The 22,300-nt window shown below is 42.1% G+C and overlaps 1 protein-coding gene across 1 annotated transcript in view; it reads right to left on the bottom strand.

Annotated features, from left to right (window-relative positions):
* ESR2 (estrogen receptor 2) overlaps positions 1-21,313 on the bottom strand; it is a 70,478-nt gene extending 49,165 nt beyond the window's left edge. Inside the window, exons 1-3 of the mRNA XM_089523625.1 lie at positions 20,874-21,313; positions 17,050-17,225; positions 10,144-10,260 (exon numbers count right to left, since the gene is read on the bottom strand). Of these exons, the coding sequence (XP_089379751.1) occupies positions 10,144-10,260; positions 17,050-17,225; positions 20,874-21,313 (733 nt within the window). The remainder of the gene's footprint in view (positions 1-10,143; positions 10,261-17,049; positions 17,226-20,873) is intronic.
* Positions 21,314-22,300: the final 987 nt, after the last annotated feature.

The following is a 22,300-nucleotide window of genomic DNA, read 5'->3' as shown; positions in this document are numbered from 1 at the left end:
CTATAGCTAAAGATCTCAGGGTAGCATCCATTAAAATCAATCATTTCTAAGTTGAGCTTGGAGTTTTATTCTAATTCCTCGTCTTAGAATGAGCAATTATAGCAAGTCATAAACAACCTATTATTGAGTCAGTAACTTAACATTACACTTTTATGTTTCAGTAATGGATCACTGTGAAACTCTGTTGGAAATATGCACATAAGTCTGTTAGGACGAATCACTCATTTATTTCATTTTATACTCATTTACACATCTCTAAATGTGAACCTTTCTATTTTCTTCTAGACTATAATATGTTGTCAAGATAAAAGAACTGTGCATATTAAGCTAATATATCTTCCACTGTCAATGACAATTTAATTTTTTTTCTAATGAAGCCTGAACATTATTAAAAGATATATTTTTCCAATAGGCAGTGTTGATTAACACCTATAATTCCCCTCCATACTTGAACCCTTATTGATCCGGCATTAACATTGTCATTATTTTGATCAATGCTATACTTGCTATAATTATCATTCTCAACAGAGCTCAGATGATCAGAAGCACAAATTGAGTTATACAGTCTGCCCTTGCCATATGCGGGGGATCCGTTCTGGACTCACCCCCCATATAAGGCAAATTTCACATATGCTGGAGTCCCATTGAGTTGAAGGGCGGCACACTCCCACACCATTTTGTCCTTCGCCCATTGTCATCAGCGTCAGCTTAAAACCGCATACAGCAAGGGTGTGTGTGCCAAGGGCACACTGTACCAGCTTATAAGCACATTTGAAGGATAAAGAAACTGCACTATGGGTTCCCTATCCTAGCACTCTCTGCTCTGACTGACTGTTTCTCTGGGTCTCAAGCATAATTTGGGAACAGTCCAGCCAGAGAGAGGAGAAGGAGAGGAGCTGCTTGGCAGCCATTTTTGAGACCGTGTGCTTGAGACCGTGTGCTCGTTGCTGAAGGGGCGGAGCTTCTGTGAGTCACATCTGTGAGTCACAAGGGGCGGAGCTAGCAGACTAGCTTTATATACCAGCTTCCAGAGCCGCGCGCCGAATTTTCATTTTCTTTAACTCAACAACTCTGCTCAAGTGACATCAGGTTAGAATCAGATATTGAAACAGAACCTTCCCTTTAAGTGTAAGATAGCAGCCAGTACTTACCTTTAAAGAAGTATTCCCAGTAGATTGACTGTTATATTTATTACTAAAGACTTTGCAGTATGGACAACGAGGGATCTGCCGCAGTCACCTGCAACTCTTGTGGGATGTTTCTCTTCTTGCCTACAGAAGTGGAGAACTTCACATGCACCAAGTGCAAGTTGGTAGCACTCTTGGAGGAGAAAGTGCAGCAGCTGGAGTCCAGAGTAGCTACACTTCAGCATATTAGGGAACAAGAGGATTTCCTGGACACAATAGAACTAACCATCTTGGATGAGTACCACGCAGAGGAAGATGCTAGGGTGGAAGAGGTCACTTGCCAAACAGAGGAGGCAGACAGCTGGAGGAATGTCACAAAGAGAAGTAAGCCAAGAAGGAATTGTTCGGGGAGCTTGCAGCTAGAGAATCGATTCGAAGTTCTTTCCCTTATCAAGGAGGATGAAGAAGAGCAGCATGGACAGACTTCAGGGACAGAGCAGGGGAGCCTGAGAGTCCCACCCGAGGGAACAGTCGCTGCTAAGCCTCGGAGGAGGCGTGTGGTCGTAGTGGGGGACTCCTTGCTGAGGGGTACAGAAGCAGTGATTTGTAGGCCTGACAAGATGTCTCGAGAGGTGTGTTGTCTTCCAGGTGCAAAGATCCGTGATGTGACAGAGAGGCTGACAAGACTGGTCAAGCCTACTGACCAATACCCCTTCCTTTTGGTCCACGTGGGAACTAATGATACTGCAAGACACAGCATTCAGAACATCAAAAGGGATTACGAGGCGCTTGGTAGGAAGCTGAAAGGAATGGATGTACAGGTTGTCATCTCGTCTCTTCTGCCAGTTGAAGGGCATGGTCCAGGAAGGGAGAGGAAAATAGCAGATGTGAACAACTGGCTTCGCAGATGGTGCCGCCGAGAAGGATTTGGATTCTTCGATCATGGGCTGCGGTTCCATGAGGAGGGACTTCTTGCAACAGACGGGTTGCATCTCACGCCAGTTGGAAGAAATGTTTTTGCCAACAGTCTCAAGAACTTGATCAGGAGAGCTTTAAACTGAGTTCCGAGGGGAAGGGAGACAATATTAAGGAAGGCGAAAGGGATGGCGAAAATAGTCAAACTGACATAGAGGAAACAAGGCAAACAGTGCAAGGACCCAACAGTGGGAGGCAAAAAAACTTGCACAGGCAGCAAGTAAAAGGGAACCATGGTCTGCGATGTCTCTACACTAATGCACAGAGCATGGGAAATAAGCAAGATGAACTCGAACTCCTAGTACAACAAAGCAAATATGATATAATAGGCATCACTGAAACCTGGTGGGATGAGTCTCATGATTGGAATGTGGAAATAGAGGGGTATAACCTTATTAAGAGAAATAGGCCAAACAGGAAAGAGGAGGAATAGCACTATATGTCAGAGATATTTACACCAGTGAAGAGATCCTGGACATCAATCATGGAAGCCAGGTGGAGAGCATCTGGATAAGAATCAAAGGGAAGGGAAACAACAAGGGTGTTACGGTGGGAGTCTACTACAGACCCCCAAGTCAGACTGAGGAATTGGATGATATCTTTCTAGAACAGATGACCACACAGTCAGAAAAGAGAGATGTAGTAGTGATGGGCGACTTCAACTATCCTGATATTTGCTGGAAGTCATACTCAGCAAAATCCTCAAGGTCTAGCAAATTCCTCACTTGCCTGGATGACAATTTCATGGTCCAAAAGGTGGAAGAGGCAACAAGGGGGTCAGCTATTTTAGATCTGATCCTAACCAACAAGGATGACTTGGTTAATGGGGTGCAAGTGGTGGGATCATTAGGTGGAAGTGACCATGTTCTCCTGGAGTTTGTAATACAGTGGAAAGGAGAAGCCAGGCAGAGTCAGACACGCATCCTAGACTTTAGGAGAGCGGATTTCAGTAAACTTAGAGAAGTATTGAGGGCGATTCCATGGTCAGAAATACTAAAAGATAAAGGAGTTCAGGACGGACGGGACTTTCTCAAAAGGGAGATACTGAAGGCACAATTTCAAACAGTTCCAGTGAGAAAGAAAAACGGGAGGTGTCTCAAGAAACCAGGATGGATGACTAAGGAACTTTCAACTGAGCTAAGTTTGAAACGGAACATGTATAAGAAATGGAAAAAGGGGAAATCACAAAAAAGGAATTCAAAGAAATAGCAGGCATGTGTAGGGGTAAAGTCAGAAAAGCTAAAGCGCAGAATGAACTCAGGCTTGCTAGAGAGGTTAAGAACAATAAAAAGGGCTTTTTTGGATATGTCCGCAGCAAGAGGAAGAAGAAGGAAACGGTAGGGTCACTGCGTGGAGAAGATGGCAAAATGCTAACAGGAGATAGAGAAAAGGCAGAATTACTCAACACCTTCTTTGCCTCAGTCTTCTCAGAAAAGGCAAAGGGTGCTCAACCTGAGGATAATGGAGCAGAGGACAGAATAGGGGAATTTCAGCACAGAATAAGTAAAGAGATAGTAGAGGCACACCCTGTTAATCTAAATGAATTTAAGTCTCCGGGACCAGATGAACTCCATCCAAGGGTATTAAAAGAACTGGCAAAAGTAATATTGGAGCCATTGGCAATCATATTTGAAAACTCCTGGAGAACAGGAGAGATCCCAGCAGACTGGAGGAGGGCAAACGTTGTCCCCATCTTCAAAAAGGGGAAAAAAGAGGATCCCAACAATTATCGTCCAGTTAGTCTGACATCAGTTCTAGGAAAGATTCTGGAGCAGATCATTAAACAGAGAGTCTGTGAACATCTAGAAGGCAATGCCATAATCACAAAAAGTCAACATGGGTTTCAGAGAAACAAGTCATGCCAGACAAATCTAATCTCTTTCTTTGATAAAATTACCAGCTTGGTAGATGAAGGGAATGCTGTGGATATAGTATATCTGGATTTCAGTAAGGCCTTTGACAAGGTTTCCCATGACATTCTTGCAAACAAGCTTGGAAAATGTGGGCTAGACAAAGGAACTGTTAAATGGATCTGTAATTGGTTGACCGGCCGAACCCAAAGGGTGATCAACAATGGCTCCTTTTCATCCTGGAGAGAAGTGACCAGTGGGGTCCCACAGGGCTCTGTCCTGGGCCCAGTGCTATTCAACATCTTTATCAATGACCTGGATGACAGAATTGGGAGCATACTTATCAAATTTGCAGATGACACCAAATTAGGGGGAATAGCTAATACCCCAGAGGACAGGATCAAGATTCAAAACGACCTGAATAGACTAGAAAGCTGGGCCAAAGCTAACAAAATGAAATTCAACACAGAGAAATGTAAGGTATTGCACTTAGGGCGGAAAAATAAAATGCACAGATATAGGATGGGTGACACCTGGCTGAATGAAACTACGTGTGAAAGGGATCTAGGAGTCCAAGTAGACCACAAGTTGAACATGAGTGAACAGTGTGATGCGGCAGCTAAAAAGGCCAATGCTATTTTAGGCTGCATCAATAGAAGTATAGTGTCTAGATCAAGAGAAGTAATAGTGCCACTGTATTCTGCTTTGGTCAGGCCCCACCTAGAATATTGTGTCCAGTTCTGGGCGCCACAATTCAGAAAGGACATTGAGAAACTGGAGCGTGTCCAAAGGAGGGCGACAAAAATGGTGAAGGGTCTGGAAACCATGCCCTATGAGGAACGACTTAGGGAGCTGGGGATGTTTAGCCTGGAGAAAAGAAGGTTAAGAGGTGATATGATAGCCCTGTTTAAATATTTGAAAGGATGTCATATTGAGGAGGGAGCAAGTTTGTTTTCTGCTGCTCCAGAGAACAGGACCCGGAACAATGGATGCAAACTACAGGAAAAGAGATTCCACCTGAACATTAGGAGGAACTTCCTGACAGTAAGGGCTGTTCGACAGTGGAATGCACTTCCTCGGAAGGTGATAGAGTCTCCTTCCTTAGAGGTCTTTAAACAGAGGCTGGATGGCCATCTGTCAGGGATGCTTTGATTTGGATTTCCTGCATGGCAGGGGGTTGGACTGGATGGCCCTAGTGGTCTCTTCCAACTCTACGATTCTATGATTCTATGATTCTATGATTCTAACCTTTAAATTAGATTTTGGCTAAGATTATTTGGTTGCACAATGAGGCCTTGTTATCAAATTTGTGATCTTCCACAATCAAATGCACAACCAAACTTGCCCAGGTACAGACAGACATCTTCTTTCTCAACAAATGCAAGCAACAGGATGTCATTCCTAAAGGCCCGTGTGTGAAGAACCCTCTACAGACTACCCACCACACAGACTACAATGACAAACTGTACACAATCCTTTCCAGGAAACTTTTTAAACATCTGGGAAGCATTATGTACAGTAAACAAGAAAAGACCCAAAAGGAAATCTCCTGTGTAGAAGCACAAGTAAGGAACCAGCCCTCTTCTCAAGCCATCAATGAACATAATTTCTCAGACATCAGGAAAACCATCTATGAGGTGCACTTCTCTTACCTGATGAAAAAGAAGGAGAATAAACTTGCCTTGCCACTGAAAGACTCCACAACCAACAACAGGGGTGCCATGATTCCAGACAGCAATATTATAAATGTATCAAGCCACAACCTGAGTCAGGCAGAGGAGTCTGATTTGTCAAGAGGCTTATTCTTCTGTCCCTCCAAACCCACGCACATGGTATGTTTCTGTGGTGATCTGGAGGCCTTCTTTTGCTGCCTATACCTCAAAGAAAACTTCAGGAACTATGACACCAGTCAGGAAAACAACACACAAGGGTCACACCTTTCTCCTTAACACAGCTGTAGAAACTACAGTAACATATCTCTGACTCATAAAAAGAAGAACTACACATGGACTCCTCCTGATGTCTGGTGCACAGAACCAGACTCCTACATAGAAAGTTTCCGCCACCATGCGCAGACAGAAATAATCAATAAGAAGCACAATTTACAACAGAATCTGAGTCGCAAGGAACAAGATGTCATACACAGTCTCAACAACAACCCTAATATTGTCATCAAAGGGGCTGACAAAGGAGGAGCGGTAGGCCATAATGGACAGATCTGCTTACATACAGGAGGCTGAGCAGCAACTGTCTAACATCACATTTTACAGAATCCTATCTAACAACCCCACAGAGAAATACTGGAAGGAATTACACAGGCTGCTCAGGGAATTTCCCATGGAGGCACAAAACCATATCCTTTTGACATACCCCAGGAACCCAAACTGACACATTCTACCTATTACCTAAAATGCATAAACAGGGCAACCCTGGAAGATCTATCGTCCCCAGCATTGGAACACTTATAGTCGGTGCCTTCAAACATATGGACCATATCCTTAAACCATATGCCACCAACGTTCCCAGCTATGTGAAAGACATGATGGACTTCCTACAGAAGATTCAATCTATCCGCAACCTTCCAGGAAACACCATCCCCTCCAGAATGGATTGAAAAAATACAATGGTTTCCTGACACACTACACGCACTTTAACACTATCTGACCCCATCCTCATGAGGGTGCCCTACATTCATCTATTCTCCTCACCACAAGCTAGTCCCATTGCCAAACTGGATCTGCCACTTCATCTCTATGCACAAAGACCAGCTTCCTATGTCTTTGTGCACTAACAACCATTGTTAAAACTGAACCTGCAATTTCATTTCCATACACAAAGGATTTATAATTTGTATTGACATCCTCATATACCAATGGCATATATATGTCTGTGCCTGGCTTCCACTCTGCCAAATGCATCTGAGGAAGTAGACTGAAGTCTATGAAAGCTCATGCTGTCAATTTATTTCTTTCAGTTAGTCTCAAAGGTGCTACAAGATCTCTCTGTGTACTGATTCTACAGACTAACACGGCTATATCTTTGAGCACAACCAAACGTGCATGCACAATGTACAATATGCATACATACCATACATAACTGTGAACAATATATACTGGATGCATGTACAATGGCACCACATGCATAACTCTGCTTCCTCAATCTTAAACTGAATATATGGAATTCTGAAACCCAAAATACTCCAATATCCAAAATTGTCCAGATGGATGGCTGAGGTAGTGACACCTTTGCTTTCTGTTGGTTTAGTATACACAAACTTTGGCATGGTACATACTGCCCCGAAACGGCGGGCTGGAGATGCTAGTTTTTCTTCCAGAGGGACGCCACAGCAGCCAAACCACAGAGTGTCCTCCACAGTAAAAAGAACCTGGAAAAATGGGGTTCTTTTTGTAGTGCCCAGCTTACGTCACAAGTGCACCATTGGTGCACTGGTGACTTAAGTGATGCGGAGCAACATCTGTACAATCCACATTGCTTACGTCATCATGGTGGCACCCATGTGGACGGGACGCTACCATGATGTTGCCGCGATGACGTGCTAGGGCTCAGGAGTGTACGGTTACTGCACGTTCCCAAACCCTAGTATCAGCAGCGGCACGCTGCTTTGGGCCTGTCTGTCCCGGGCCTTTATTTCATGCAGAAAAGTATTAAAAATATTTTATGTAAAATTACTTTCAGGTGATATGCATAAGGTATATATGAAACATAAATGAATTTCTTGTTTAGTCTTTTCCAGTGATTCATACCGTCTCACGTGGCCAAAGCATGACAGCCTTAAGGTAGTCATCCTCAGCAAGCACAGCTGGGAATTGTAGTGCAAAAATATCTTTTTTCCAAGCTCTGTCCAGTGCCCATGTCCATCCTGAAAATGGTAGCATTTTCCACATCCATCTCATTTATGTTTAGAATCTCTATATCTTGCACAGTACATTTTGCCCACCCTGTATCAGATGATGTTTGAGCAACCTCCGTAGACCAAAACCTGGCCCTGCCTAGTGATTTGGCACGTCAGTGCATCACCACCAATTTTCCTTTGACAGCAGTGAAAAGATAATTCCAAACAGCACACCACAAGCTGGTTATTTACAACTATTAAACCTTGAAAAGAATACTGTGCATTAGGTCTATTTAAAACTTCAATGGAGGCAATCACCAACCCTGATTTGCCTGTCCTCAAATCTAAAATTATAGATATCATTTCCCAGTTTAAATGTTTGATTGTTGCTTCTCAGCTTATTATAATATTTTTCTTATTATTGTTAAATGCTCCCCACTTTTCCAAGTGATGACAAGTTCCAAGGGCAGTGTTAGAAAGAATAGTTTCCTTTGAATGAGAGACTTATCTCTGAAGTATTTGTTTTATTTACATATATACAAGCAAAATACAGTGGAGGAAATTGGCCTCTACAGCAGCTACAAAAATGGCTAATCCTGGACCACTCATCCAAAGTAATAACATCTATCCACTTTGTCTCTGACTCACTGAGAAATTTTAGGCATTGTGAATTCAATGGCAAATGTGTGTGATGATATATATATGGCTGTTCTCACTTTCCAATTCTGAGTTCAGATGATGCATGCACATCTGAAATAATCAGTAACCATTTCCACATATTCCTGCCACCACCAGCACTTCTTTCTTAGTGCAATAAAAGAGATACTTGAATTCTGTTCCAGCTATAGCTGATGGGGGTCAGGTTCACTAAACCATACTTGTTTTGGCTGCCTTCCATAACGGTGACATTCTGGCCTCCAACTTAGCAAATTTGTTGTGTGTGTCTTCAAGTCAATCTCCAGGAAAAAAGATTCCACCTAACTATTAGGAAGAACGTACTAACATCATCATCATTATTATTATTATTATAGTTTATTTTTATAGCGCTGTAAATGTACACAGTACTGACAGTAAAAGTCTGACAGTTGAACATGCTTCATTGGAGAGTGGTGGAGTCTCCTTCTTTGAAGGTTTTTAAACAGAGGTTGGATAGCCAACTTTCAAAGTGCTTTGACTCTGTATTGCTGCATGCCAAAGAGTTGGACTGGATGGCCATTGTGGTTTCTTCCAACTGTATGATGCTAAGTTGTGAACCTATCACAAGTTTTTCCTGGCAAGATTTGTTCAGAGGTTTGCCTTTGCCTTCCTCTGAGGGTAACAGCATGTAACGTGCCCAAGGTCACCTAGTGGGTTTCCATGGCTGCATAGGGATTCAAATCCTGGTCTCCAGAGGCATAGTCCAATGCTCAAACCTTGGTCTCCAGGATTCTGGAAGTGGTAGTCTAAGATAATAACATTTCCAAGGTCTAGCATGCATTGTCACATCAGGAGCATTACTGGCCCTCAGATTTTACAGGCAAAACCTCAGGCCTAGGGACAGTATCCAGACATATCACTGGGCAGCGTATCATTAAGCGCAATACATTAAACATCAACCACAGTTGCTCACACAACAGCACTCAAATTTTGGAAAAAAAATCTAAAAAGTGAAACAAAAGAGAGAAGAAAAGAGAGGAGGTCTCTGGAGAATCTAGGCAGCAATTCCAAAGAGGTTTGCAGCAATGGCAGCCTGCTACACACCATTTTCTTAAAAACACTTTTGTTTTTAGGGTAATGTTCTTGCCCTGAGATTCCTCCCTTTCCCTGAAGCCTGAAGAAGTGGGTCCAGAGGCAGAATAGTTCCTGAGTGGATCCACCAAGGAACAGCAGGAATCATCTATCTGAGCCAGAAGAATAGAAAATTTCAGCAACAGTAACATGAATGGTCCATACGTATTCTTGAATCATCTCTCCCATTTTAACAGTCATTTTGGACAAGAATACACACACACACACACACACCTTTCTCTTAGCCAATTGAGGAATTGAGAAATTCCTCTACCTGCATTCTCAGTTATGTATGGACTCCCCAACAGAAGAGGCAAATGATGGAGAGGGACATACAAATGGACACCTATTCTGGGCACAAAGATATGGCAGCAATGATGAAAATGCACATTAATGACACCTCAGTTCAATTTTCTCCCAAACCATTCCCAAAAGACATGGATTATTATTTTCAACATAAATTATTGTCTCTGGATGCAACCCACCACTGGCATTAATGAAACTGAAACATAAATGAAAGAAATTTTGTAGAGAAAAAAGGTCCAAGGGAATCACAAAGACACAGTCTTACCACATTTCATCATGCCCACTTCGTAGCATTTCCGGAGTCGGCAGGCCTGGCAACTTTTGCGCCTGTTTTTATCTATTGTACATTGGTTCGTCGCTGGACAAATATAATCATTGTGTCCTGCAGGGAGATATAAAAGAATGGGTCATAAAAGTCTCTCTCTCTCTCTCTCCCTGCAATATATATTGTAGAGAGAACTTGTAGCATGTTTGAGATAAACTAAAAGAAAGAAATGCATCTGAGGAAGCAAACTAAAGTCTATGAAAGCTCATTCTGCCAGCTTCGTTCATTGAGTTAGTCTCAAAAGCGCTACAAGATCTCTCTACATACTGATTTCCACAGACTAACACAGCTATATCTTTGAATTCCATATATATATATTGTTACTGTGCACGATGGTTTGTGACATGGAAGGCAGCTTTTAATCTTGTCTGTGTTGTGTGTAAGGTTGCCAGGCCCTGAGTCTGCAGTTTTGTGGATCGTCTCCAGGTGAGAGATGAGGGTGTAAATCCCCCAGTTTTAGTGGGCTCAGCTCCTGGCACAGCTCCTGTGCACATTTCTAGCTCATTTAGCAGAGCAGCAGCTTGGAAGGTTAAAGTGATTTCTGCAACTTTTAAGTCTCTTTGGGGTGAGGAGAGCTCTGTGTATAGGTTGAGTCTCCCTCATCTGGAATTCTGAAAACCAAAATATTCCAAAATTCAAAATTCTCCATTTGAGTGTCTGAGATAGTGACGGTTCAGTGTTCACTAACTTGGTTTCATGAACAAAATTAGTAAAAATATTCTATAAAATTATCTTCAGGCTATGTTTATAAGTGTATGTAGATCATAAATGCATTTTCTGTTTAGACTTGGGCACCATGTGCAAGATATTTCATTATGCATATGCAGATACAGTGGGTCCTTCCCTTACGTGGGGGATCCATTCCAGACCCCCCCCCCCATGTAAGGGAAATCCCTCGTATGCTGGAGCCCCATTAAAAATAATGGGGCTCATGCCTGCAATGCAGTGCACGCGGCACAGGCGTGCATGGCACAGGCACGTGCTCCATTACTTACTCCTGGGTGTGCCATGGCTTTTTCCAGCACAGCATTAAACTTATACTGAAAGCCAGGTATATCATGCCCACTTATGATGTGCTTGCACTATATTCCAAATTCCAAAATAATAATAATAATAATAATAATAATAATAATAATAATATCCAAAACACTTCTGATCCCAGGAATTGTGGATAAGGGAAATTCAGCTTGTATTTACTTAGTAAACATCCATCTTTTTTCCAAATCATTGTAGTGCCAAAGCTCACCCTCCACACTGCTCCATATCTACTTTCTGGCTAGAAACAAGAAGGCTAAATGTTCCTTATTCTATCCTTCACTAATATTCCCCTCATTTCATCTTGATCTGGGAACAGATCTTTTAGCTAAGATTTCTGTCCTGATTTCCAAATAGAAAAATATATTCTCTGTGTGTGTGTGTGTGTGTGTGTTTCTGAATGACAAACCATGATCAACTGTTCTTGAAACATAATCTATAACACTTTATGAGACCACCATGTCCTATTTTTAGGACTGAAACCATCCTGAATGGCCAGCCCTGGGACCACTAGCTGGTGCTTAGCTCCTTTTACATTACAATTGCCACATGCCAGGCTTCCATTTCCCAGTAGAATTAGCTTACCTTCTGCCTGCCGATGTGATTGCACTGAACTCTGGGAGTGCAGCCCTGAACAGTCACTGTGTCCTTGATTTGACAAAAGACGTTTCAGTGACACTGATCATACGCAAACCCAGAAAGGCCAAGTGGCCGACCAGCTGCTTGGCAATACAACCCTCTAGTTCCTTTCACCTTCATGTTCAAGGCAAAGGGGGGGTTAATTCATCTGGAGGATGCATTTTCCCTAACTCTTGTTTAGTCAGTGATGAGGATTGAGTCCAAAGAGATGGAACAAGCAAACAAGAGGAAGTAACAGTGATGAGAAAGAGGTGGGAGTTCTCAGTGTGGAGCCCAAGGGGTCATCATGCTATTTCTTGATACCTAGACTAAATATGGGGAAACAGTTGGAATACTTATCCTATGGAATCCTCAGATTTGCAATTTGGCGAGGCACTAGAGCTCTCTCCTTAAAGTGCCAATCCCAGGATTCCACATGATGTTGCCATGGAAGTTGAAGTGAAATAATAATGCTATGATTGTGTCATGTGAACAGCTCTTATGAGCCAGCATGGCATAGCAGTTTGAGTGTTGGACAATGATTCTGGAGACCAGGGTTCAGTAAGCTAGGTCTTGGACAAGTAACACTCTTCTCAGTCTCAGGGGAAGGCAATGGTAAACCTCTTCTGAACAAATCTTGCCAAGAAAACCCCATGATAGGTGTACCTTAGGGTCACCAGAATTTGAAAACAACTTGAAAGCGCACTACAACAAAAAAAATGAACGGCTCTTAGTCTAGCATTCCGTTTGCACAGTGACAATAGCAGCTGGTGACTTATACATCAGCATATGTCCAAGTTTTAGGACTTTATCGCATAGTTTCAAAAACCGAATTACAGCTGCCGAATTCAGTTTGGATACATGCAGATTTTGCTGCCACCGCTGCCACTGTCGCTACTGGGCAAATGCATCCTGGGTAATATCTGGCTGGAATCTTAGTTCAGCAAGCCTCTTTTCAAAGCCGGGTGCCATAAATAAGTTTCCATGGTTGGTTTCTAATTTATGGCAACCCTATCATGGGGTTTTCTTGACAAGTTTCATCAGAGGAGTTTGCCATTGCCATCTGCTGAGGCTGAGAAAGTGGGACTTGTCCAAAGTTACCCAGTAGGTTTCATAGCCAAGCTGGGAATTGAACCCTGGTCCCCAGAGTCATAGTCAACACTCAAACCACTGCACCACGCAAACTCTCATTCTTTCCTGTGTTACAATGCTGAAATTGCCTCCGTATGGAGAGATTTAACATAGAGAAATTTAACATCTAAAATACAACCTTGAATCAGGAAAAAAAAATGGCTTTCCAGTGCTTTTAATGTTACATGGCTGTTTCTAGAGTGCAGAAGCTGATATGGCATGCTTAGTGGTTTTTCTTCTTCCGTCATAAAGCCTCCAGCAGTCCACATATTAACTTTCCAGGTGATTTCCAATGCAGGCACTAACCAGACCTAGCCCTGCTTAGCTTCCTGAAACAAACCTGCAAACACTTGGACAGTATGCATATTAATGCAGGTTACAGGTTGAGTCTCCCTTATCTGGAATTCTGAAATCCAAAATCTTCCACAATCCAGAAGTTTTCATGGGTAACTGATACAGTGACATCTTTTCCTTCTGATGGTTCAATGTACACAAACTTTGGAGATTATCACATGGAGACGCGGGATGCTCCTGTCCTTATCATGGGATTGTGTGAAGATTGTTACCCAACGTCTTGTGATGTCACACTCATCCCATCCTTCTCTTGTCAATGAAATAGAAAGGTCCTGTCACTTTTCATTAATGGAAAACTACCGTTAATGAAAAGTGACAGGACGATTCCATTTCATTGATAGGAGGATGGGATAAACACAACACTGTATGATCATCTTCATGCACACGCAATAAGGATGAGAACATCCCGCTTCTTTCCTGTCCTATTTTTCTGTATGATAATCTCCTTTGTTTCATGCACAAAATTATCTAAAAATAATATGTATAAAATTAGCTTCAGGCTATGTGTATAAAGTTTATATGAAACAAAAATTAATTTTGTGTTTAGACTTGGGCCCCATCTCCGTGGTATCTCATTAAGCATTTACAAATATTCCAAAATCCAAAATAATTCTGGTCCCAAGCATTTAGACTCAATCCGTACAAAGTCCTAACAGTAGATTTTTGAAGCGGTGTAGAGGAAGAAACTTCAGAAAGTAAGTGTTCCTATCAAAGATTTTTTTAAGATCACATTGGACTCCTGTTTGCTTCCTTCTATTTGCCCATCCAAAGTTACAGGAGTGTGTTATAGATTCTGAGAGGCTAAAGACATCTCAGAACCTTTTGCAGTGCACCATTATAGCACTACAATTCCACTTCAAATGCCAGGGTTCTAGCCTATGGAATCCTAGAATCCTAGAGTTGGAAGAGACCACAAGGGCCATCCAGTCCAACCCCCTGCTATGCAGGAACTCCCAATCAAAGCATCCCCGACAGATGTCATAATAATAATAATAATAATAACAACAACAACAACAACAACAACAATAATAATAATAATAATGTCCATCCAGCCTCTGTTTGAAGACCTTCAAGGAAGGAGACTACACTACACTCCGAGGGAGTTTGTTCCACTGTCGAACAGCCCTCACTGTCAGGAAGTTCCTCCTAATGTTGAGGTGGAATCTCTTTTCCTGGAGCTTTCATCCATTGCTCCAGGTCCTAGCCCCTGGAGCAGCAGAAAACAAGCTTGCTCCCTCTTCAATATGACATCCCTTCAAGTATTTAAACAGGGCTATCATATCACCTCTTAACCTTCTCTTCTCCAGGCTAAACATCCCCAGCTCCCTAAGTCGTTCCTCATAGGGCATGGTTTTCAGACCCTTCACCATTTTAGTCACCCTCCTTTGGACACGCTCCAGTTTCTCAATGTCCTTTCTGAATTGTGGCGCCCAGAACTGGACACAATATTCTAGGTGGGGCCTGACCAAAGCAGAATACAGTGGCACTATTACTTCTCTCGATCTAGACACTATACTTCTATTGATGCAGCCTAAAATAGCATTGGCCTTTTTAGCTGCCGCATCGTACTGTTGACTCATGTTCAACTTGTAGTTTTCTAGGGCTCATAGATCCCTTTCGCATGTAGTCTTGTTAAGCCAGGTGTCACCTATCCTATATCTGTGCATTTCATTTCCCTACCTTTTTGTAATTTTGTTAGCTTTGGCCCAGCTTTCTAATCTATTAAGGTCATTTTGAATTTTGATCCTATTGTCTGGTGTAATTGGCTACTCCTCCTAGTTTGGTGTCATCTGCAAATTTGATAAGTATACCCCCAATTCTGTCATCCAAGTCATTGATAAAGATGTTGAATAGCACTGGGTCTTGTAGTTTGGTGGGGCACTTAAGGGCTCTGGCTAAGAATTCTAAATGCCCCTCTTTAAACTTCCAGTTCCAAAAACATGGCACTTAATGTGGAACCATGATTAATCTGGAGCTACAAAGTAGTGCTGAGAGAAACTAAGGATGTGTCTACATTGCAGAAATAATGTTGTTTGACACCACTTTAATTGCTATGGCTCCATCCTACTGGAATTCACAGTTTTGTGAGGCACCAGCGCTCTTTGGCAGAGAAGGCTAATGACCTTGTAAAACAATAAATCCCAGGATACCATAGGATGGAACTACAGCACTTAAAGTGGTGTTGGACTGTATTATTTCTATAGTGTAGATGCATCCTAAAAACTGATTTTTGTCATCAGCTTCTCTCTTCCAATTCCCCATCCCATCTGTTTAAGCGGGGTTTTAATATGTAATCATTCTCAGGGGAGCCTCTTATTAGGATGTTTGCTTTATTTTTATTTTTTACTGTTGTATGATTTTAAAAATAATTTTATATTCTTTTAAGTGCAATGTTTTTAATTGTTTTTAAAACTGTATTGTTATTTTCTTCTGTGCGATGCCCTGCGTCCAACTCTGAGAGAAAGGTAGGATATAAATGAAATGAATGTAGCATATAAATGAAATGAATAAATCATATATAAAATCTGTTTTCCCCTTCCTATTCTGACAAACATACATCCAGACCCCCAATGAATGGGGGTTTGGAACAAACAAAACTTGGCAGGAAAGGAAATGAGATAGGACTCTTCCCCACATTCCACATTTCCTGGGTTACAAAGTGAAAAACAAACCGGTCAGGGCTCTTGCATATTTAATAGTTGCTCAGAAATGGGGATTTCTGCAGGTGTTGCTCCTCCAAATCCCCCTTCCAAAATGGCCTCTCTCAGGTATGCTTCAGAGACAGCTGAGATGCATAGGATCTCATTATAAAAATCTATCAGCATTTTAAACTAAAAAGCTTTAGGAAGCTCGCTTCTGAAAGATATAAAACGCAGGATCAATATGTACTGGCAATCTGTTTAATATAACAGATATAAAATCATTTATAATACCAAATCATTTTTGAAGAATTGCTAAGCAATTTTTTTTTAAATAAAAAAGCCATGATGTGTCCAGAACAGATGTGGACTCAGTTCTTGGCAGTGAAGGCTGATTGTTATCAAAGGTGCCCTGGAAAAAAAGGATAAATATGTTGTCTCACCAGGTCTCTTCATGTGTCACGGCCTTCAGAAGGTTATCATGTTCCGTTCTGAAGTGCAGGTGACCGAAACATATGTCAAGTAAACATTCTGATTTTCTTGAATAACTTCAACTTCCTATATCCAGATTTTTATAAAAAGTACTGATCTGAGATGGGAGTCTCTCTCCACAGTGAGGTCCCATTGAAGGCAATGAAATTTGCTTCCGTAAACATAGATTTGGTGAGATCTAGTGTGGTGTAGCAGTTTGAGCACTGGACTATGACTCTGGAGACCAGGGTTCAATTCCCTGCTCAGCCATGGAATCCCACCAGGCAATCTTGGGGGAGTCACAGACTCTCAGCCCCAGAAAACTCTGTTTGACTTAGGGTTGGCATAAGTCAAAAAAGATTTGAAGGCACACAACAACAACAAAACATAGATTTTAGGATAAATTGGGGCACACCTTGGACCAGGGTTCAAATCTCAACTGAGCCATGGAAACCCACTGGGTGACCTTGGGCAAGTCACCTGCTCTCAGCCTCGAAGAAGGCAATGAGAGCCCACCAACCACTTCTACTTATATCTTTTTCAAAGATATTTTCATTCCTGAATGAAACCTTTCTTCAGGTCAACCCGTTACTCTTACCTTGAATGCTTCTTTTGAAGAATGCTTTGCAGCCTTCACATGACCAGACGCCATAGTGATATCCCGAAGCATAATCGCTGCACACAGCACAGAAATGGGCATCTCTTTTTGAGCTGGGACTGCTTGTCGTGGGACTGGTACAGTCACTGCCACTGGCCTTCCGCTTCAGGGTCTCTCTGATGGCAGAGAGGAGGAAAACGGTTAAAAAACAAAAGAAGTAAAATGTATTTTTTAATGCAAAGTTTGCCCTTATTTTATTTATGGGCACAAGCAGACAGGCCAAAATAAAGCTGCTTCAGCCCACTTTGGAAGTGTGTTGTTTAAATGCTGTATGTGTCCTAAGAGGCCAGAAGCCGCGCCAAAGCCACGCTCCAGTCCTAAGGACTGATGAGAAGTTTAAGGTGATAGCCATGTTTGAATATGTGAAGAGATGTCATATTGAGGCTGGAACAAGATTGTTTTCTGCTGTTCCAGGCACTAGGACACGGAGCAATGGATTCGAGCTACAAGGAAAGAGATTCCACCTTAACATTAAGAAGATATTCCTCATGGTAAGAGCTGTTCAACTGTGTTCAGTTTCGAAGAGTGGTAGAGTCTTCTTCTTTGGAGGTCTTTAAACAGAGGCTGGATGGCCATCTGTAAAGAATGCTTTGACTGCATATTTCTGAATGGCAGGGGGTTGGAATGGATGGCTCTTGTGAGCTCTTCCAACTTTATGATTCTGTGATCATGGCAATGTCATCCAGCCTCCAGAGGCTTTCAGGGTGGTAGTGGTATCTGGAGTTAATTCCAGGCTTTACACAGAAATGAACTGTGAAGGAGCCTCTGTAAACAGAAATATAAGGCTCTCTAGACTGTGTCGGCTACCTCTGGGTTTCATTCAGAAGAAAGTCTTAATTAAAAGTTCACGTGTCATTCAGATTTCCTTCCAACTCAAGGAAAGTTTTGTCTGTCATATTTGAAACAAAATCCACCATTAAAAGGGGGGGGGGGAATAAAACATAAACGGCCTCTGCTCATTTAATCAAGGAAAGGGAGGGATTGGCTCCTTGCAGTTCATACTCTTCCCATCTTTTGAACTTTCATTTAAGTTATAATTCATGGATTTTCAATGCCACAATCACTGTTTCCATGGCAATAAATTAATGTCACGAACACAGGATTAAGACACCACCAAAGAAATGAAGCAGACGGAGAAGCGCGACTGTGAGAGAGAATGTGTGCTGGCGGATCATTTGGAAGACTAGAGAGGACCTTTTGCACTTTTCCTTCAGAAGAAGGAAGAGAAGAATGCAGACAAATTCTCTGCATTCTCCAATTTATCAAGATTCCCCCCCCCAATGGTTGATTGTAGCATATCCAAGGCCTAAACTTACCCCAACAGCAGCAAGAGCCATACACACTGTTCCCACCCTTCCTTCTACATTCACAACAACCTTGTAAGGTAGGTTAGACTGAGGGTGCATCTACACTGTAGAAATAACACAGTCTGGCACCACTTTAACTACCATGGCTAGATCCTACAGAATGCTGGAATTTGCAGTTTTGTGAGGCACCAGCACTCTTTGGCAGAGAAGGCTAAAGCCCTTGTAAGTCTACAAATCCCAGGGTTCCATAGGCTGGAAGGATAGCATTTAAAGTGGTATCAAGACAGTTAGTGCACTGGACTACGACTCTGGAGATGAGGGTCCGATTCCCAGCTGGGCCATGAAGCCCACTGGGTGACCTTGGGCAAGTCACACTCTCTCAGCCTCAGGAGAAGGCAATGGTGAACCTCTTCTGAACAAATCTTGCCAAGAAACCTCCATGAAAGGTTCACCTTAGTGTCACCAGAAGTCAAAAATGGCCTGAAGGCATACAACAATAACAAACTGAATTACGTATTTCTATAATGATGAGGCACTCTAAGAGATACCAATTGATGGAAAGTCACTCTGTCAGATCCAACAAATTCCCCACTCCTTTTTAGACTGGGAAAATTACTTTTTCAGACTCTAGGGCCCGAATCTCCCAACCAGTGTAGCCATAGTGGTTTCAGAATGCTGGGAATTATAGTCCAAAACAAATTTTCCAAGCTCTTGGACCTTTTCATAAATGTCAAGACATTTAGCAGCATTGTGACTGAGCCTTATCAACAACATGTGAAAACCCTGGGAAACTTGTATGACCAAGTCCGCCATGGCTTTTTATGGACCAATTTAACTTTTCCACCCTAGAAACTGCCCAAACCACACAAAGGACTATACAGCCAAGAAACTATGAAAGTAAAACCCAAGGGCATCCTTCCTGAAAAAGATGTTTCAGTTACTTCTAGGATCCTGGTTATGGTTGTTCATTCTATTTTTGAAACAAAGATACTGCTTCTTAATTTCTCTTTGCTTTAATAAATGCATTAGAATAGAAATTGGAGTTGATTTACTTTCTTGCCTAGGCTGAAGATTGGTTTCAAATACCGACCAAGCTAACTCGGATGGTTAGAAGCTTAAAAGAACCTGCCCTTCTCCATATCTCTGTGGATCCAGGACATCAGAGTTGTTGTTTTTCAGACTGATCTATACCTTGTAGGACTTGACGTGATAATGAAGACTGGTGAAATCAAAGTGTAGATTTGAGTCAGTGAAGACTGGAACATAGGTCAAAGTGAAGATTGGAACATAGGTCTCTCTGTCCACAGCCCTGCACTATAAATACAATGCTAGCTATGTCAGTATGCAAAGGGATCTTGTAGAACCATTGAGAGAGGCTAACTGAGTGAGGTTGTAGCATAAACTTGTGGCCCACTTCCCCAGATGCGTGGAGTGAACTGGTGCCCAGGAAGAATCTTTAGAACTAGATACATAAACAGTATTACAACATTTGTGGGTATGGTGATGAGATTCAGTTATGTGCCAATATTAACACCTCAGTCTCATGAGGATACTCTTGGCCAGTTTATCACATCTCCTTTCTGATTCCCAACCTGTGCGCACCACATTTGAAATCTCCCTCCAGCATTCATATGGCCAGTCACGCATCCTGGCCATAGGCAACATCTTTTCTCCTGCCATTGTCCCTCAAAGACCATAGTTGAAACTGAACTTGTCACCTCATCATCAGACCCACAAGTTTTGTGTTTCTATGGCTATTTGTACAGTCTGATTATAAAGATCTTTCCTGGGCATCAGTCCACTCCATGTGCCTGACCAAATAGACAAAGTCTACAAAAGCTCATGCCATAACTTCTTTTGTACAGTTCATCTCAAAGGTCCTACAAGATCCTTTTGCACACTGATATTCCAGACTAACAGGTCTAGGTCTCTGGATTCTACCAAAATGCCATACCTTAAGTTGCCACAGTGGCTATTGGCCACATTGACTCTCCCCCCACCCTGAATTTTTAGGGGGATGTGGTCTTATAAGGCTAATGCTGCCGGCTAGACCAGTGGTTCCCAACTTTGGTCCTATAGGTATTTTGGACTTCAACTTCCATCAGCCCTAGCAAGCTTGGCCAACAGTCAGGAATGCTAGGAGCTAAAGTCCAAAACATCTGGAAGACCAAAGTTTGAGAACCAGTGCCCTCAACCCTGGCAATTGTCCACCTTTGCTGCAATCCAGTGGATCTCAAACTTTGATCCTCCAGGTATTTTGGACTTCAGAAGCTCTAACCAGCTTGGTCAACAGTCAGGCATTTTGGGAGCTGAAGTCCAATACATCTGGAGAACAAAAGTCTGAGAACCAGTCTAGCCCAACACACCTGGAGGGCACCAGGTTGGAGAGGTTTGCAGGACAGGTTGGGAACTAGATATATAAATAGAGAGACCGATTGTTGATAATCAAAACATTACCTGTGCATTGGTAGGACATGATCCACAGGTCTTGCCTCACACCATGGGCTTTTGGGTTGTTCTGCATATAAAACAGAGGACTGGCAGTGTAAGGTCAAAGGAGAGATGTGACCAGGGCCTGACCACAACATGCTTGGGCTCGCCGTCTGTCTCAGGGCGGTGCTTTCCGAATCGCTGAAGTTGCTGGGGATGTTGTAGTTCATCATTGTAGCCGGGGTGTAGAAAGCCATGGCAGAGTAGTCATGCCGGTTCTCCATGTAAGAGGAGGGAATGTAAATTGGACTGTGCTCGACAGTCAGAGCAGATGGGCTGCAGCTGAAAGGGATGGCAGGAGAGCCAAGCTCTGACAAGGAGCTCTTCGTTTCCGTTTTGCTGCATCCAAGATCTTGAATCGGTGGCAACTGAGAACATTCCTTGTGAGATGAGGCACAAAGGGACATGCTGGAGCAAGACAAATGCCAATCTCTCTTCTTCAAACAGTCATCAGAAAATACTTAATCTGGAAAACAGAAGCATGAACGTGGTAAAACTCATTTCCCACTCTAGCCTGGCTTCACATTTTATTCTTGAGCTTCTGCAGCATTTGTAGTGGTTTGAGTAGAGGAATGGTATGGTGAGAAACATGAGGCATTCATCTCATGCTGCAAAATCTGAGTGTCATGAAGCATGGCGCAGTACAGTATGTGCAGATTTGGCATGAGGACCATTCTTCTCTAGAAAGTTTCTATTCATTTTAAAAAGACATTGGATTATAACCACTGTTATATTGTCTGAGTCCCCAAAGATCTGAGGATAATCCATCTTGAGTTGTGGGCAAAAATAAATTATCTATACCACTTTAACTGCCATGGTTCAATGTTATGGAATTCTGGGATGTGTAGTTTTGTGAGCTATTTAGCCTTCTCTATTTAGATAAACTATTTAGAGAGCTCTTGTGCCACAACTAACTACAAACCCCAGAATTCCATAACATTGAGCCAAGGCATTTAAAGGGATGTCAAACTGCATTATTTCTGTAATGGAGATACAGCCAGAGATACAGGTATAACTCACTGAATGAAGAATATGTTCTTTAACAGCAACAGCTACAACAATTGGTACCAGAGGAAGAAATAATATAGAAAGAATAGTGATAGGTTCCTCCACCATAAAAAAGAAGAGCAGTTCAATATGTTTCAGGAAACTTTTTATTCCAACCCAACAATACCTACATATGAAATCATGCAAACAGGTCAGGTAAGCCTTCCATAAGTAAACAAAAACAGTTTTAATCTTCTGGAGAGCACTTGAAAGCTACTTCCACAATGCCTCCATGGATTATACTATTCTTTCACTAGCCTCCACTTTTATTATGATTTCCAAATAAAAATTTCAAATTATTTCCAATTATTTCCAAAGAAATAATTAAAAAAAACATTTTGAGGCAT

The sequence above is a fragment of the Sceloporus occidentalis genome, unplaced genomic scaffold, assembly GCF_023333645.1.
Source record: "Sceloporus occidentalis isolate IW3139 unplaced genomic scaffold, rSceOcc1.0.p SCAF_4, whole genome shotgun sequence".
In the NCBI taxonomy this organism is placed as follows: Eukaryota; Metazoa; Chordata; class Lepidosauria; order Squamata; family Phrynosomatidae; genus Sceloporus; species Sceloporus occidentalis.
This window is presented reverse-complemented; position numbering and strand designations above follow the sequence as displayed.